Consider the following 17,669-nt stretch of genomic DNA (forward strand, 5'->3'; position numbering starts at 1 on the left):
TGATGTTTTTGGAGCTAACTTTCTGCTAGTGAGGAACCGTGCTGGACTGTGCATTTACTCTCTTGCAGACAGGCTTGTTGGCCCCACTAGTGTTTACTTTTCCTTTGCTGCAGTAAATTCTTGAGTCTGTTTTTCTCCAGTGGGTTCAGATTAGTGTGCTGTGGTGCATGCATTGCTGTTAAACACAAAATAACCTAAACAGCCGGGCATCGTTTTATATTAAACATGCCACTTATACGGGCTCAGATGTGTGCACCCCCACTAAACCACCACACACACAAATGCATGCACAAAAGGTGGAGAAAGATGACATGGCAGTTTGTGAATGTGCAAACATGTTTGCATGAAAGGAGTCGTCCCACTAGTGTTACAAATTAAACAATGCAAGCAACAGTTTGCTGTGCTACAAATGCTGTTTATCTACAAAACGAGGAGTGGGTATGTAAAGAAACAGAAGGTTTCCTCAAACAGAGTAAATTCACGTTATGCTCTCGTCAGGTCTAATAAAGGTCAGTAATAAATGAGACGCACCCCCCCCCCCAAAGCAAACTTTATCTACACAAACATCTCTAACGCTCCATGTGGAGACCAGGCCCCCCATCTTCCGTTCCCAAACTTAATCCAAACCAGGAAGTACCAAACGTTGCGGCTTCATAAAAGATCACTAAGGTAGCAGCAGGAGGGAGCAATTTCTCATCGACTTTCTTGTTAACAAGCCAAGTTTTACAGGAAAGTAAACATCTTTACAGTCTGGTTTTTGGGAATCTTTTCAACATATATTGCTGTGACAGTTGTATGGGTGGGGTTAAATCAATTTCGTTTTATTAGTGGTCAAGCTTCAGTATATTTAGGGTAACTATTTATTTACTTTATTTATTGATTTGATTGGCAGGGCTGCAGGATATTAGGAAAAACTTGTGATTTACGATATTAGTAATTAATATTGCAATGACAAGATGACTTGCTATACATGCTCATGTAGCAAAACAACTAATACATAATTTCCACTTCACTGCATGAGTTTTATTTATATACATTCAACAGAAGTTAAATTATCCTCCAAATGATCCACGTCTACATCAGAGACGAATATATAACATAAAGGAGGTCCATCTGATTGGTTAAATGCGAAAAGTGCTCTGTTTAATTTGATAAATAATACGTCAAGCTGCCCTCAAGATTGTTTTTGTATGTTTAAACATCTATGGTGACCATTTATTGCAATTTAAGCATTATTTTTTTATGCGTGTGTCCTTTGGGAAGATAAATACTCCTGTCCCTCAAAGTCACAAACACTTCTTTCATATCTTTTAATGGCAGCAAAGCTCCCTCCAGAACAGGAAAACCAAATCCAATTCTTCCCATACCCCTACGGCTTCTCCCTACCCCTACATTTAGCCCAGGGTTCTCAAACTCAATTTGCTTTGGGGTCACTGAAGGCAGAGTCTGGCTGAGGCTGGGCCGTATGGGGTTCCATTTGTGCCAAAAATATGTTTTTGCATCCACTGCCTATATCTTTGGTCCATTGTCTATGCCTACTAAACAAGTTTATTGAACATTTGTTCATGTCTATGCACTACTAAGCAATATCTTGTGTGTGCGCCAATTTGAGACCCCTGATTTAACCCTTCAAATGGAGAGTTATGGGAAAATAGTGTTTTCAAATTCAGATGGTACTCCCACTTGATGACATGATCATTAGTCGCCAGTCAGCCACGTTAGCTGGGGGGTGGTACCGCTCGGAAATACATAACAACATCGGTTGTATAACTTTAAAAAGGTCATGCTAAACATGATATTAAAATGTAAACTTCGATGCTTTAGACCACACCAATGTGAAGAAATATGCTTCTTCCCCCGCAATGTGGAACACCCTCACAGGGGAGAGCTCTGCATCGCTTCGTGACAAGGATTGGCCCTTCAAAAAACGATTCTGGACACCCCATCACTTCATAAGCCCCTACAATTGGAGGGGTAGGGGAAGAATTCTGAGCCATCCAGCTGTGCAGTTTTAAGCCAAATTTCAGGAAGAAAACTAAGACGTACATGAATCTAGCAGTGAGCGTGCGGCCCTCCCAGCATATTTTCTATGTCACAAATAAGCTCTTTTACAAACTGCATTTTTTTGCTCCTGATCCACAACGATTTGACTGAAGAAATACTCAGAAATGCAATTTTAAGCTTAATTTCTTTATATATGTCCTCCATCATCAGAAAAATGCAACAAGGAGATGTTAAAAACAACAAAAACACAATTTTTCATTGGAGTTGATCTTTGAACTGTTTAATTTTTGTATTTTCAACAATAAAGGAACATATTTAACTCAGCAGTTTCTATTCACCAAGCCTTCCCCTTTTACAGCACTACTTAATTTAAGTTCCTGGTACAATTTCAAAATTGAATCATATTTTTCAAAGCCTCTGTCATACCACTCTGGCCTCCTAGGAGGTAGTAACTTCTGTGAGACACACCGACACTTGAAACGGCTGTTGCTTATTCCATCCGCTCTAGATTGCAGTGTGTAAGTTCAAACTCATGCAGGGCAGAGCTGCTTCCGGCTACCTTGTGAAGTATTTCAATTTAACATCTGTGGTTTAACAACCACTGAAAATAACTACATTTGGACATATAGTTTTAAAGTTGCATATAGTTGCATCATGCACGGTGCAGGAAAATAAAAACTTTGAAACTTTTTTGCATCGCCTTCTCCTATTTTGCTTTCCGTTATTCTACATGACAAAAAGGGTTTTGCAATGTCTCGCTTTGCTCCATTTTTTTCTGCTGTGTCAAGTTTTGGTCTGCTCTTTTGTGCAGCAGTTAACTCTTTACAAGGAACTTCTTCCAGTTCTGTGAATCTGTGTGCGCTGCCTTAACTTCCTCATATTTTGGCTTATATATCAGTATTTCTAAGAAGTATGCAAGGAGGGCAGTGCAGTAAGTGACACATTTATTCATAGGTTACATCTCTGACAGTGTCTGACATGTTTCCAAGAACACAGTCATCTCTATCAGTGTCGGTAACCCCACATAGTGCTCGGTGTGTGTGTGTGTGTTTCCCACATCCTCCATGATGCCACAGATAAAGCTTATTTTGAATGTGATCAGCTCTAGTGATCTTCTGGCTGCGTACGATCCACCTATGCACACAAACCAAAACTAGTGTGAGCAAAAGTCGCTATCAACGTTGCTATCAGTGTGTGAAAGTTTTTAAATTAATTAATTTCACATGAAAAGTACTGATCAAATATAAATATAATTATTTATAATATTAAGATTCTTATTAAGGGATCTCTTTAAGCAAAGAGACTAAATTCTCATGCAATTTTAATGTTTTATTATTATCATTGTTCCTGCGCTCGTCGTCCTGCAGAGACAAACGTGTAGCAGGAGAGAGATCTAGCTGCAGACTGCTTTCCTACCAGCGTTGAGCCAGTCAGTCTGCACCACACAAACAACAGGTGCTGGGAGCTGCAGCAGAGTGCTGAGGTGAAAACAATGCCAGCTGCTTCAGACCATTGCTCTTAGCTACAACTTTAGATAGATTTTTCAAAGAACATACCAGGAATTTGTGTTCAGTCCGTCAGAGTTTCATGCAATCTATAGGAACCAACTTTGAACATAAATATGATCTACAACTCTCTCTGGATGCTTCCTCTGCAGCTGATTCATTCAATTTTGTTCCTTCCTGATTAACAGGATAAGGCACTCTACTAAAGAAACTTATCAGTTCTGAACAATTCGTGAATAAACACATGTTACTGCTGGTATCTCATGAATTGTGCTTTGACGGTTTTTCACAATAAAACGGAGCAGAAATGATGAAATGTCATAACAGTCCAGATTGTCTTGCACACAGCTGGGAAAGTCGATTTCAACACGGGAAAAGTGCAAACACCGTCTCATATGTCGGTTTCAGTGATTGAGGTCATGGCCTCTTCTCATGAGTGCCACCTTCTGAATCGTCTGTGTTTGTGTGTTTTTTGCGCAGGATAAATGCAAACACTTTTATAGACGTTAATTTCCCTGCAGCGTGCAACATCAATCAAGCCCCCCGTGACACACATGCATGCACGCACCCCGGACGGCGCTGGCTTCCGTGACCCTCGGAGGGATAGAGGAATGTTGAGTGTCAGTCAGTTGCCGCGGCAACAGCCTTGAAAGAGGGACCCTGGGAAGATCGCTTTGGACTCCAAACATCCTGTGTGTCACCCGTGTGGGTGTGCGCACTTAAACTGTAGCTGTTTGTGACTGTGGGTGAGAGGTTGATGGTTGCGTACTAGGAGGTTTTTTTTTTGTTTGTGTATTTCTGTCAATAAGTGTTTACGCCATCTGCTGCCCTGTGCGTCAACCTGTACAAATAAAATTATTAGTCACACTAGTTCTGTCTAAACGCTGCTTGTTGGTCTAAAATGTTTCACTTGTAAGTAAAAGGATTTTGTTGAGAGGGTTGGAGTATTTCTAACATTCAAACGCATCTCAAAATACCACTCAAAGTTGTTTTAATGTGTAGAAAATGATCAGTTTGATGTTTCTTTAAGCAAATTCTGCAAGAAATACTGTAGTAAAAGAACTTAAACAACCCACGAATGACAAAAAAGGAGTTTAACAAACTGAAGTTGATGTGGAAGTTGACATTATAGAAGGAAGTGCGGGTTCAGACTGTTTTTGTTTCACATTTATGAGATTTGTTTGAAGTTGAAACAAAGTAGTGAAAGTTGAGTCAGTTTGAAAAGATGTGGAGTGAAAACTGAAAAGTCAATATGTGGTCATATTATTACTGTGTGGTTCCGCATAGGCATGAATAATCTTAAGAGGATTTTTTAATCACATTGGTCTCAAATTGATGAAAATATTTATTTCAGAAGAAAAAATCTTGTGAAGGAAATGTGTTAAAACATTGACCACATATTGTTGTAAAACTAAAGAATGAATTAAAAAGGTATTTGTCATCAAAACTCCTGAAAATTTTACTTTATATTGTATCTGAGCTACATTCGTGTCTGAAAACTGAAATGTTTACCATCCGTCTCGCCTGTTAGAAACTTAAATAATCCAAAAATACATTTAGTATATCTAGTAACAATGGCCACAAAATCAAAATTTACCATTTTTAAAAATATTTTTGGACTTTTGCAATTAAAAATACCACGTTTGCCTTTAAAGTATATGTTTGAGATCATAGTAAGAGATGGAGTTTACAATAATAAAAAAAATAAGTCATTTCAAAATCTTAGCATAGCTTTCAATTCTAGCAAGAAATATCTGCAACATAAACTTGTTTAACCAGGTTTTTCTCTTGTGGGCACATTTTTTATTTTATTTTTAATTAAATCTTTCAGATTTATTTATTTTTAAACTTTTTTCTTTAATTTTTTGCACCATTTTGGTGAATTAGAATCTATTTATGGACTTTTTTTTTATCATGGACGTTTAATAAATCTATACATGATGCTTTATCTTTTTGGAAAAAGTAATGGTTCCAAACAAATCCATGTAGATACAGAACAAAAGGTGCAGTGGCTTGTTTAGACTGGATGTTCCTGCTTTCTGCTTGAATTGTGACCTCTTGAGGCAGGATTGCAAACTGCACTTCGGGAGCTGTTAGAAAACTCACTGAAATAAGATGCGTTGTTCTCTTGCTCAAGCTGTCTGATATTGGTCTTTTTCTGTATTTCACATAACAGTTCCTCTTAGAGTGCAGTCTGAAACTCATTCACATTCTTACAACACACTCCTCAATGAATGAGTCAACTCAAGAGCTCACACGCTCATTGCAATGGTTGAAAATCGGCTGTCGCACATCCTGTGCAGTTATGACACCGGTGAGACACCGCAGTACTCACATTTTATAAGCTGGACTCCAACAGATGTTCATTAAATATTCTGCAATCATTAAATATTAGAAAAAAATTAAAAGCTTACATTTTCCTGTAAAAGCTTTTATATTTTGGACTCCACTAGGCTGGGATGAAGTCCCGCATGTATTCAGCAAGAATACTTCTCCTTTTTGGACCAGTGTGAAGACTGAGATGCATAATGCAGACATTATGTGGTGATTTAACAACATTTCCTCACAGAAACACAATCCTGTTCTCACAAAAATGTGCAGGACAAACAAACCGGAGCAAAGACTGATCCTTAAAGACTGACTCCAATGAAAAAAATCCTGTTTTGGGCGTTTTTAACATGCTCCTACAGCGTTTCTCTCATGAATGATGACATAAATGTAGTAATTTAAGGTTAAAATTGTGTTTCTGAGTATTTCTTTATACAAAACATGTTGGATTAGAAGCAGATGAAAACCAGCGGTTTGAAAAAGCTCAAGTTTGTGATGCAGCAACTGCAATAGGTGGGCCAAAGTCAACTCTGATGCATCCACTTGCAGATAAATAAATCCATTAACGTCTTCATTTTCCTCATCTGAGCTACCATCCGACTCCAAACCAGACGGCTGGATAGCTCTGACAATCCTCACCGTTTATTTCTTTTTTTGTTTTTGCAAGGCTAATGTGGTTAAAGCTAGCATGAGAGAGTGTAAACAAAGGGTTGATAGGACATTAGCCGAGGTTACCTTCTGCACCAACAGTCCTTTTTCTTCTTTTTCACAACTTTTGGGTCTGTTGAGACATAAACAAAGCTTCCACACTTTTGTTTTCTCTCAAGTTTTTACGTTTTCAGATCATATTTAGTGCTTTTACTTCACATTTGTGACAAAATGAGGAAACAAACCTGACCAAATCAATTGTTAATGGACAGGTATGACAAATTTCTACAGAATTTTTTAAGTCATCGTTGTTTTATATATGATGTGTCAGGAGGACCTGTGGAAAGATTATGCAAACGGAGCAGATTATTCTCTTCTTAGAACTGGAGATCCATCTTTTCTGTTCTGTTGTTACCCTTTTTTAATTGTGTTTTTCTCCAGGAGTAACAACAGTCTTGCGCCTTTTTTATTGGTTCATGTATTTAATTATGATTTATGTTCTTTAGCTGACCACATTTTTTAAACTAAGCTGAGCTAGGTTAAAGTCTTCAGTTCGAATCTTAGAAAATCAGAAAAACAAGTCAGATTTCTAGGAACTTCTCTGACTAAAATTCGTGTCTGGCAGCAATTTTTGACCATTTTTTTTCTCTCGGTTTCTATTCAGTGACTCACATCGCTAAATGAGTCACATCTCCTGCGTTTTCTTATTGACAATATCAGACATCACGCTGAGAAGGCAAAGCTTTGCAAATGTTGATCGTGGTTGTAAATCAGTTCTTCTGAAGTGTGGATGTGTATGTGTGTGCTTATGTGAAGGACTAACATAGACATTCCTGAGGCTCTCACACTGTCACATAGACTCAAACTCATCCGGTGCTCAAAGGCCTGAAAGCCCTGGAATCTGTCCTCCCTGCTCCTCCTTCTGCCCTCCATCGCTCCCACCCAGCGCTGTCTCGTCTGTTTCCTTCTCTGCTCTGTCATGCTAACTCTTCTTTTTTTACTGCTCTGCTCTGCTGTTTGTTTTTAACCCTTTCAAAACATGTGTTGCTAATTCGTAACCAGCGATTAAATCAAGAACTCGACTTAAATTAACCACTTTGAAAGGAGAAAACACATGAAGCTGAGTTTTTTTTATTGTTGCTCTGCTTGTCTCTAAGTTTGTTGTGATAATTATTGCTGTATTTTTTTGAAAAGGTACTTTTTCTTTTCTTTGATGTCTTTTTCTCTTATATTCACAAAACTCTCTTTAATGTCATTTTATTATTATTAGTTTTTAGTTGAGTAATAATTCAAAAAATGGGTGATCTTCATATTTTTCTACAAAATTCTAAACGTTGTTGTTTCACACCTTTTCTGCTTTATTTAAAACAGAGCATCCACAAACCAAACACGCGTGTCTAAAGTATGTCTGTTGGTGTCTAAAGAAGCTGTATTTGTTAAATGAAAAGTGTTTGTGTGAGTACCAGAGTGCAGAGCTAAGCTCTCATTATCCTAACAGGCGGGTTAGGATCAACACGGCTTCAGCTCTCCCTTCTGTCCGCTTCTGAAATGACAGAACAAGAAGTTCCGTTTTCTGCTCAGAAGATCATTGAGGCCCTCTTGTGACGGCTCCGCTTTATGTTTTTGGAGGTCTACTTCCTCTGACACGCAGCTTGTAGAAAGACCGTTTCTTCAACTTTCATGCACATCCGTGTTCTAGGATTGAATCGCCAGATCTTCAAACACTAAAACTACAGAAATTAAGATGCTACGTCATCGTTTTGGACATTTGGCAGAATGGAGCTTCCTGTAATGTAGAGTCTTAATTCAAGAGTCGTCAGTCATCCTGACCTGTAACAATACAGTTTTTCCTTTAATAACATAAAAAATGTAATTTGCTGGTTTTCTGTTGTTTGGAACATCGCATAACATAATAAAAATGATAAAAGAACATGTTTAAAACACCAAAAACATACTTTTCATTGAATCCACTTTTTGTTAATTTTTTAGTATTTTTATGCTAATTTTATTTATTTAAACCATTGGTTCTGCAGAGAGGTCATTCGAGTTCCAGTTGTATAGGCATTTTCTTTCACGAAATTTTCTTTCATTAATAACTTCCTAATGAAAAATAATCTGCATATATTTTTTTGATGTTTAATTATATAAGTTTGCTTCGTTCCACTCCCTTTCAAACAATCTATAATTTGAATCCTAGTTATCCCATGTCTGACATATCTTCCTTGTATGGACGTAAATCTTTGTTGATTACATTTCACAGGCACTATTCTTGCTTTGATTGTTTGATATAAACCATTTCTAATCTAATCACATTTAAAGGGTTTTAACTCAGATGTACAGTACCGGTAAATTCATATATTTTAGGAAAGAAATGTTTAATTTTCCGCACTGAAAATCATTGGATTGAACAAAGGACACAAACCTCCGTGTAAGGGAGATTTTCAGCTTTCGTATGTCAATGCAGGGGAGAATAACTCATAATCTTCTTGCTATTCTATAAAGCATTAAGACTTGCTGTAATGATAAGAATGTGTGACCTGCTGCAGATTAAATGTCTTTATTGTGTTTTCAGGCCTCCAGTCCAAAGCTGACGACTCACTGCTCCGATATCCAAGAAGTCCGCCGCTGCAATCGGCTGGAGATGCCCGACAACATCAACACGTTTGTTTTAAAGGTTTGTTGAAAAGTTAAACTATATTTCATTTACAGACAGCTGCAAACTTTATTTTAATCATACACTGCAAAATCAGAAGCAAAAGTCTTCCTTTAAACTGACCGTGATAAAACCTGTTTCTTCAGCCGTGGATCAGATTCATCTCAACTCCAAACTAAGATGACCTGAATTTATCAAACAAAGGGTGATGTAAGCGTCTCTGCTTCTGCAGGTTAATCGAGGTAGTCTGATTTTTGAGACGGACAACGACCAGCAGGTCAGCTCCTGGACCACAGAACTGAAAGAATGTATCAGCAACAGGTGAGAAGCTTCTCCGCTCCACAGACACGTGAAGAAAGTTCTATTTCCTCTGAGCTTCAGCAACACTCAGTCCTTTTATTTACTTCCCTCTGCAGAAAAGACATTTTCCTCATAAAATCCATATTTCTTCTTAACAACATCAGTTATAATGTGTAGTTTTTGTTTGGTAAATAAAGCCTTTTTTCCTCTTAATTGTGGCTTTTATAGTAACTCATCTCTGTTTGTGGATGTGGCAGATCCAGAGTATTCTCAGATATACAATTCTCTGTTTCAGCTCCATTTCCTGCCAAGAGGATCATTATCACACATTTATGTGAGAAAGTTATGGAGAAAAAAACTAAATGATCCATAAAACCATCTTTTTTGTAAATAAAATGATCAAATGTAAAGTAGAACAGTTGGCAACTGAATGAAAACGTAGTGAAAAACAGTTTTTTGATGAATTTAAGAAAAAAGTCTACAAATCTTATAAATCATAAAAACAAAACCAACATTTGAATGACCGGGAAAGAACTTAAACTCAAAGCAGATTTAGTTGTGTTTTCTGAAATCCGAAGAAAATCTTGTTTTTTTTTTTTTTTTTAGCTTTTAACATGTATGTGTGGCATTTTTCTTATTAAGGAGAACAAATGTAATAAGAAATCATTTCATTTTTGCATTTTCAAGTATTTTTCCTTTAAATCGCTGTGAGTCAAACTGTCACAGACACTGTTTGAATCAATGAGCCTTCTTTAGTCACAACAGCTCTGCTGCACATGCACTGAACCCCTCAAATCAATGATGTTAGCTTTCATTATTTTCCCAAGGACTTTGCTCTGAGAAAAAAATGGATTGGATTTATTGGTCACACCAACGTCAATAATTATTCGATAATTTGTGGTAAACACTTTGAAAAGGAGTCTTTGGTGACCTGGAAGGAGAAAGAATCAGGCTTTTGTAATAAGATATATTTGAAAAAGGATGCGGTACCCTCTATCAAGACACCATCAAGTGAACATCCTGCACCTTCACCGGAAGGTTTTATTTTAGGCGGATGTTTTTTTTGTACGTATTTACATGTGACGAGCAGGAAAAGTGGTTGCACGTTATTGCATTGCCCGCTCGTATTTTAATTGTGTCTAAGGTTGGATTTTTTTTTTTTTTTTTTTTTGGCCACAAGTATTTAAAATTAAACTGAAATATAAGAGACGCACCTCTATCATTATCAGACAAAGTGGGGATTAGGGGCGGGGCTACTCAGCTCAACACCAAAAGCCACGCCCACCCAGAGGAGATTTTGGAACCAGAGGCTTCAGATCAACATGAAAAATTGCTTTTTAGGACATTTAGGCTGTGGGATTTTGGTTAAAAACTTCAGTCGTAAATAAAACCCCAGTGGGAACGTTTAAAGACAAACATAGGGGGACTTTAAGGAGACATGCCTTACATGATAATCATGATAATGCTTAAATGACCACTGGGTACACTTTTAAGATGGCTATAGATGATCTTAGTGGGTTTTTATTCCAATCAAAACCGATTCTTTTTGTTCAAGCTGTTCTGCTGATCACTAACGCATAAATGAAGAGGTCTCCTCATCCAGAGTTTTGTGTCTTAACCCTTGAAGGGCCTCACTAACCCCAGCTGGTCTCTTTGGATCTTTTCTTAAACATCACGGCTCCATCAGGGCTGACTCTAGATGAACAGAAATCTATGAACTGCATGAATTCAAAGGCCCCACACACAGCAGCATCTGAAAAACCACAAAACAACAAAGATCCTTTGATGTGCTGTAAGTTTTAGGAGGTTCGACTCCGTTTTGACCTAGAACATGCAGGAACAGACAACATTTGTACGAGAAAGAAATGTTTCTTCAGCTCGTAGGAACCTGATCCTGTTCTCACCACAGCTTCAAAAGAGCAGAGCTACTGTAAAAGTACTCCATACCCTGGAACCTTTCCGCCCAAAAAAGCCAAAATGTCATCGCTGGTGTGTGTTACTTCAGACTCCACACATGAAACGGTTTAATGATGAACACTGAGCTCAGTGTGAGGCTGTTTTCTGGCAGGAACTCTCCTCCTTCAGATGTGGTCCACTTAGTTTGGAGGATATTGAAGCCTGAACTTTAATCGTAATAGACACAAGATCACACACACAGTAAGGAAAAGCAGAATTCTAGTATGTATCGCCAAACAAAAGAATCTTAGATCAGATGTGAACTGATGAACTGGACTCATTTCCTGGCTGTTTTGAATGCCTTTGTGCGCTCTGATTCCTCCATGACTACACACACACACACACACAGAGACACACACACACCAATCTTCATTGTGTTGTAAACAGTCTGGAGAAGCTGTAACTTCTTGTAAACTAATGAAGCTGCAACAACACAGAGAGCAGATTCTTGCATGAAAACCTGTGGTGTCACTAAACAAACTGACCTCAAACCTGAAATGACATCACAACATTCAGATCTCAGAGATGACTCAAACCTCTTTTTTCCTGTTTTTGTGTCTAAATACGTCACTGGACAGAGGATAGTGCTCCAACACTGTGTTTTTTCAACCACTGTGCCACAGTGCACTAGTGTGCCATCACAAGTTATTCAATTTCCTGTAATTGGTCTAAAAAAATGACTGCTGACAGAATATCAGCTCCGTGTTCATCCTGACAGGACCACTGTGTAGTTATGAAAATGCCCTTTTTCTTTATGTTTATTGGATTTTTATTTAAGATTTTGCTCCAATTTGGCCCATTGGTCTCATTTTGGACATATACCCGTCTCCACCAATCATTCTTGGAGGCTTAATCACACATCATCAATCTAACAATGTGGTTAACGTCCTCACTTCCTTGTGCCGACATGGCTCAGAAAGTCTCACAGTTACGACAAAAATAACAATGGTTACAGTATCAGATCGTGTAAGGTCACACGGCCACTATGTACATATTGTGCATATTGCTGTGCAAACTGTATTTTAATTGTTAATCATTTTAATTAATATCTTAATTTATGTTTTTTTTTAGCTTTTAATGTAGACGATTCTAACATCTCTCCAGGGAAAACCGATGAAAAATAGCCTCTGCAGCGATGCTTTTAACGTGTACTGTCCCTGAGAAATAAAAGAATCAAAAATAAAATAAAATCTGTTGGAAAGATGAAAAAAATGAAGTTAAGTTTAAATAAAGGTAATGATGAAATAAAAGACTGTCTTAAAAAATTAAGACAGACAGATTTAACTAAAACTACATTAAAATAATTATTTCCCCCCAATTTTTTGTTAAAGTTCCTTTTTTTAATTTAAACAAAAAAAGCCGTAATAAAACTGTTAAAGCCATTAAACATGCATGCAAGATCCTGGAGGGATGATACATTATTAATATAAACTACAGAGTTTCTCTTTTTTTACGTTTCTGGTTGCTGGAGGGATTTTTGTCGAGGAAAAAGTGAACCTCGGCTCAGAGAAGGTTGAAATCTAACAGCTGCTTCCTCAGCTCAGGAAGCAAACAGGAACAGCTGATGTCTGCGTACCAGCAGGGCTGAGACGATAGAAGCTGACTTTTATTTACTGTGTTTCTGATCTTCAGGCCAGCCAGTGTGAACGTGGAGCCCGCCCTCTCCCAAGCTGAAAGCTCTGTTCCCACAAACCTTTGCAGGAGTTCAGAATCAGGAAATCCAAGTGAGTTCTACGACTCTGAGGATTGAGAGATCTCCTCTGAGGATCCGACTGCTGCATCCTAACATGCTCCTCTGCTCTCCAGGTCCCGTCGTATTCTCTCTGCCAGAGCAAGCCCTCCAAAAGACAGACCACTTCCTGTTCTCCTACCCCTGGTTCCATGGACCCATCTCCCGCGTCAAGGCCGCCCACCTGGTCCAGAGCTGGGGCCCGCAGGGTCACGGGGTGTTCCTGGTTCGGCAGAGCGAGACTCGGCGGGGAGACTACGTCCTAACGTTTAACTACCAGGGAAAAGCCAAGGTACGCAGTCGGCTAGCTCACATCTATCGCTGGAACTCCCGGTTTTGTGTTCCCCCCGCTGAACGTGTCCTGCTCGTGTCCCGCAGCACCTGCGCCTCTCGCTGTCTGAGTGGGGTCAGTGCAGGGTGCAGCACCTGCGCTTCCCCTCCGTCGTGGACATGCTCAGCCATTTCCGGATCTTCCCGATCCCGCTGGAGTGCGGAGCTGCCTGTGCCGTCACGCTGTCCAGCTTTGTTGTGGCGAGCTCCAGTCCCCCGTCGCAAGGTGAGACCCCCCCCCCCCAATCCAGACAGTCATGAACAAGATGTGTAGAAGTCGCACGAAGTTTAAAAAGGCCTAACTAGTTAAAGACCCACTCCGTCTGATTATTTTTGTTGTTTTAACATGTTTTTCTAATGGAGGGCATTTGTAAAGAAAATTCAGCTAAAAATTGCATTTCTGATAATCCACTGAAGCTCCACGTACGTCTTTGATTTCCTCGTCTGAACTGGTGTCTGACTCAAAACAGAACCTTCTGGATAGCTCCAGTATTCCTCACCATGTTTGTTGCATCGGTAGTGTTAGGTTGAGGGTGAGAGGGGCTGTAAACTAGAGGAGAAAGTGCAAACAAAGGGATGACGGGAAATAGAAGCAGGCTCACCAACAGGTGATGTCAGACTCCTGCTCACAACTCCTGCCGCTCTGCAGAAACTATGTCCTAGAGCAGTGGTTCCCATTCTTTTTTGGGCCAAGGACCGGTCCGAATTTTCAAAATAAAATGCTGCTACAAAAAAATGTTGTTTAAAAAAGTCTAAAAATAACAATAGATTTTTTTATACAAATGATGAAGATTCAAGGAAAGAAAATGTGTTGATCTGAGAACTCTTTGTGATTTGAAAAAAATCCATGAATCCCATAGAAAGTCCTTTTAACACTCAATCCAGGTTCAGATTATCTTTCAGATTATATGTTGTCTTTACATAAATCCCCAATTATTATACTTTCTTCAACACAAAGGAAACTTCCTGTTCTAAAGTTTCTTAACGGATGTCGACCTAATCCAGCCTTGCTGTAGGAAAATTCTCAAATGTCTCTTTTTCGTTTGGTTGAATCTTCATTCTCTGTAAAATGTTTGAACTTCGTAATGAAGATTTTCTCTTTAACGTCAAACAAAAATACCCAGACACCTACTTCAGCTACGTCTGATTTTTAAGGTGTGATGGATAAATAAAACAAAATAAAATGACCCAAAAAAACTGGTATTTTCTATACATAATATTAACGTGAATCCACTGCGTCTCCAGCTTTATAGTAAAACAGAGTCTGTGGCTGCGTGTTAGACAGCTGCTCCTGCTGCATCAGAACAACTGTCTCAATAATTCCGTATGGATGAAGACTCCTGATTCTGTCTGTAAACAGCAGCTTTGTTGTTCTTTGAAGTTGAAGCCTCTTCTTCGGTTTCCTTACTGGATTTTTTCTCCGTTAACAAACTTTCCAAAAACGTTTTATTGTTTGTTTTTATGCCAAGTTTGGGCTACAAACTTTGGGATGCAGGTAGCTGTTTTATGTCACATGACCAAGGCGGATGTTGTGAACACAATCCAGAGGTTTTCCAAAATCAAACTTCATTCAGGATCAGAAAGTGGACTAAACGGAAATAATCTTAAATTGGTGGATGCATCGTTTTTAACATTTTCGCCTAAAAATGGCCTAATCATAATAAAGTACATCTGGGAACGCCTTTAAGAGAAATGTAACGATGATGGGAGTGGGTCTTTCAGAGATCGGGTAACGTTGAGGCGTTCTCGATCGTCCGATGAGATCTGTGGCGTCTGAACTGGTTCATCATCTCTGCTCTCTGTTCCTCAGGTCAGCTTTCCGGCGCTCTCCTCGTCCCGTTCTCGCTCCATCGTTGGAGCTCGGAGCCCAGCTTGGCTCACTGCAGCCTGACCCGCAGCTCCAGCCAGCCCGCCGCCGCCGCCCGCTCCTCCACGCGCACCAGCAACTCCACCCCCAGCTCCGCCCACCACCCGGAGCGCCACCAGCTTCCGCACTCCGCTCCCGCTCCTCCCGAACCGGCGCCTCCACTTCTGAGACGGAGCGAGTCCGTGGGAAGGAGGCCCCTCCTCCGCCACTCCCACACTCCCATCATTCCCCAGCGGGACTCGGACTACGAGCTGGAGCCCGACCGAGGGCGCAAGCGGGCGATAGACAACCAATACACCATGATGTGACCCCGCCCACTCCAGCAGCCTCCGTTCGAAGCGGCACAGGCGCTGCGCGTGCACGCCAGACCCCCCAACCTCAACAAGAGTGTCCACAATGAATGTATTTCTGCAGTTTCAGCTGTGTTGACTTTAACCTCCTGATGTCAGACTCACGCCGTCTTCAGCAGGACAGATTCTGTTCTGGAGGTTTCCTCTGAGGTGTGCAAAAACAAAAGTACTCTGGCACAAAGTGTGTGAGTTTCTACACAACCAGCAGCAACCTGTTCGAGGTTGATTACCTTTCTCTTCATGCATTTTCACCTCAAGTGCACGTTGCTTTCAGTGCACCTTGTGAGCATGCCACATCTTCGGTGAAAAGATGTAGTGAGGTCAGGTGGGATTTGGAGGTGCAGACCGCGCTCCTTCTAAACACTGTAGCTGCGTTTCCATTACACATGTGCGCAAAACTTTATCAAAATTCTAGAGATGACGAAAAAACACAATTTCGCAAAGATAATAAGTCATTAAAACACGGCGATGGAAGAGAACAAGTATTGTTTTTTTACTTTGTTCACTAAAAAGGAGCATTTGGGTGACGTCAGCGCAATGTGGCGCGCTAGTCCGCTGGTAGTCGCAGATAAACGTGAAAAGCTTGTTCAAAAATAACATCCCAACAAGTAAGTTAGTTTCCTGTTTGAAAACACAAGCACTCATCCTCGTCTGTCAAAGGAGACGTCTGCGACTTATTCAGGCTGCAGGTGAAGCGATGAGGAAATCTGGGCTGGTGATTTTACGGAGGAGCTGTACGACTCCGTATGACACCCAGCTTGAGTCGTGACCCTGTGGGAGCTCTTGTGGCGCCCGCTGTGGAGCGCTCAGGGAGACACGGGGAGAAAATTCCAATTTGCGCAATTTCATAGTTAATGGAAACGCAGCTTGTGGCAGAAGCACAGCCTTTTTTATCAGCTGCATGTGTGATGTGTGTTGATGTGTGTGTTGAGGTGGATGTGAGGGAAGACCAGCAGAAGCAGACGCCTCCACGTGCACAAAGTCAGCTGATGAGACAACCAGCAAACACAACCAAAGAATGAGGGTTTTTTACCGTCTGTGTCCCACACGCCGTTCATCACTGAGCAAAGTGGTGCTGGTTTTGTGCACAGGAGAACCTGACATGAACTGAGGAGCATCGACCCTCCAAAGGGCTTTAAACAGCAGCTGACATGTGAGAACGTCCAGCTCCTCGTCCCCGGCAGTCGCCTCATCTTTCTAGCTTTACTTTTTACAATCATAGCATTAATTTTTTGTATTAAGTTCTGACTTCACCACGAGTCCCTTCTGTTTCCAGGGGCTGTGAAGTTGATGTTCTCACACTATATGTATGTTGATCTCGTGTATTTGTAATGTTCGGCATGAATCTCAGCGATCATGAAAAGGTGCCTTTAACACGTTTGAAGCTGCACTGACAAACCTCACCTCAGGACTGCATTTCCGTGCTCTGACCTGAATTGGAGAACAAAAAAAGAGGCCTTTCGTCCAGCTCCTGCTTCGTCTGTTGTGGTTTATCCAAGCGAACCTGATCCGAACAGAACCTGAGCTCCGTTTCTTTCAGTAGCAGCTTGATGCTTTTGGGTGTGCGAGAAAGATTTATCTCCTAACTTTGCTTGAACACTAACTTAAGCAGAAGAAGTCCCATCCACTTAGGTTGTAATTTTTTTAAAGAATTATCTGCCACCTGAGTTCCTCTTGAATAGTAAGTACATCGCTGCCTTAAAGTCCTCTTTTTCTACTAAAGTTTTTTTTTTAATGACAATGGTTGTTTTGTTTCTGACATCTTTAAAGGGGAACAAAAACAAGAATGTTTTTGGCAAAAGTACGGTTGGTCCTCCATTAAACGCGTCTTTCATTTTTGCTTTTGATTTCTGCTAAACGGTAACAAAGCTGTCGTTCGCCTCCGCCTCCTCTCCTGTGCAGGACGCTTTTTCTTTTCGTCTGGGAGAGTGACTGTGCTTTTGCCAGAAAGCTGCTGTTGACTTTCCCCCTTTTCCAAAAGGCTCAGGGTGTAACTGTG

The 17,669-nt window shown here is 40.2% G+C and overlaps 1 protein-coding gene across 2 annotated transcripts in view; it reads left to right on the forward strand.

The window, feature by feature from the left end:
• Positions 1-17,663, forward strand: part of sh2b3 (SH2B adaptor protein 3) — a 44,140-nt gene extending 26,477 nt beyond the window's left edge. For both annotated transcript variants that reach the window (XM_024276027.2, XM_024276026.2), the window contains exons 3-8: positions 9,058-9,159; positions 9,371-9,459; positions 13,027-13,118; positions 13,201-13,415; positions 13,502-13,679; positions 15,264-17,663. In XM_024276027.2, the coding sequence (XP_024131795.1) occupies positions 9,058-9,159; positions 9,371-9,459; positions 13,027-13,118; positions 13,201-13,415; positions 13,502-13,679; positions 15,264-15,628 (1,041 nt within the window). In that variant the 3' untranslated portion in view covers positions 15,629-17,663. The remainder of the gene's footprint in view (positions 1-9,057; positions 9,160-9,370; positions 9,460-13,026; positions 13,119-13,200; positions 13,416-13,501; positions 13,680-15,263) is intronic.
• Positions 17,664-17,669: the final 6 nt, after the last annotated feature.

Source organism: Oryzias melastigma, linkage group LG9 (genome assembly GCF_002922805.2).
Source record: "Oryzias melastigma strain HK-1 linkage group LG9, ASM292280v2, whole genome shotgun sequence".
Taxonomy (NCBI): Eukaryota; Metazoa; Chordata; class Actinopteri; order Beloniformes; family Adrianichthyidae; genus Oryzias; species Oryzias melastigma.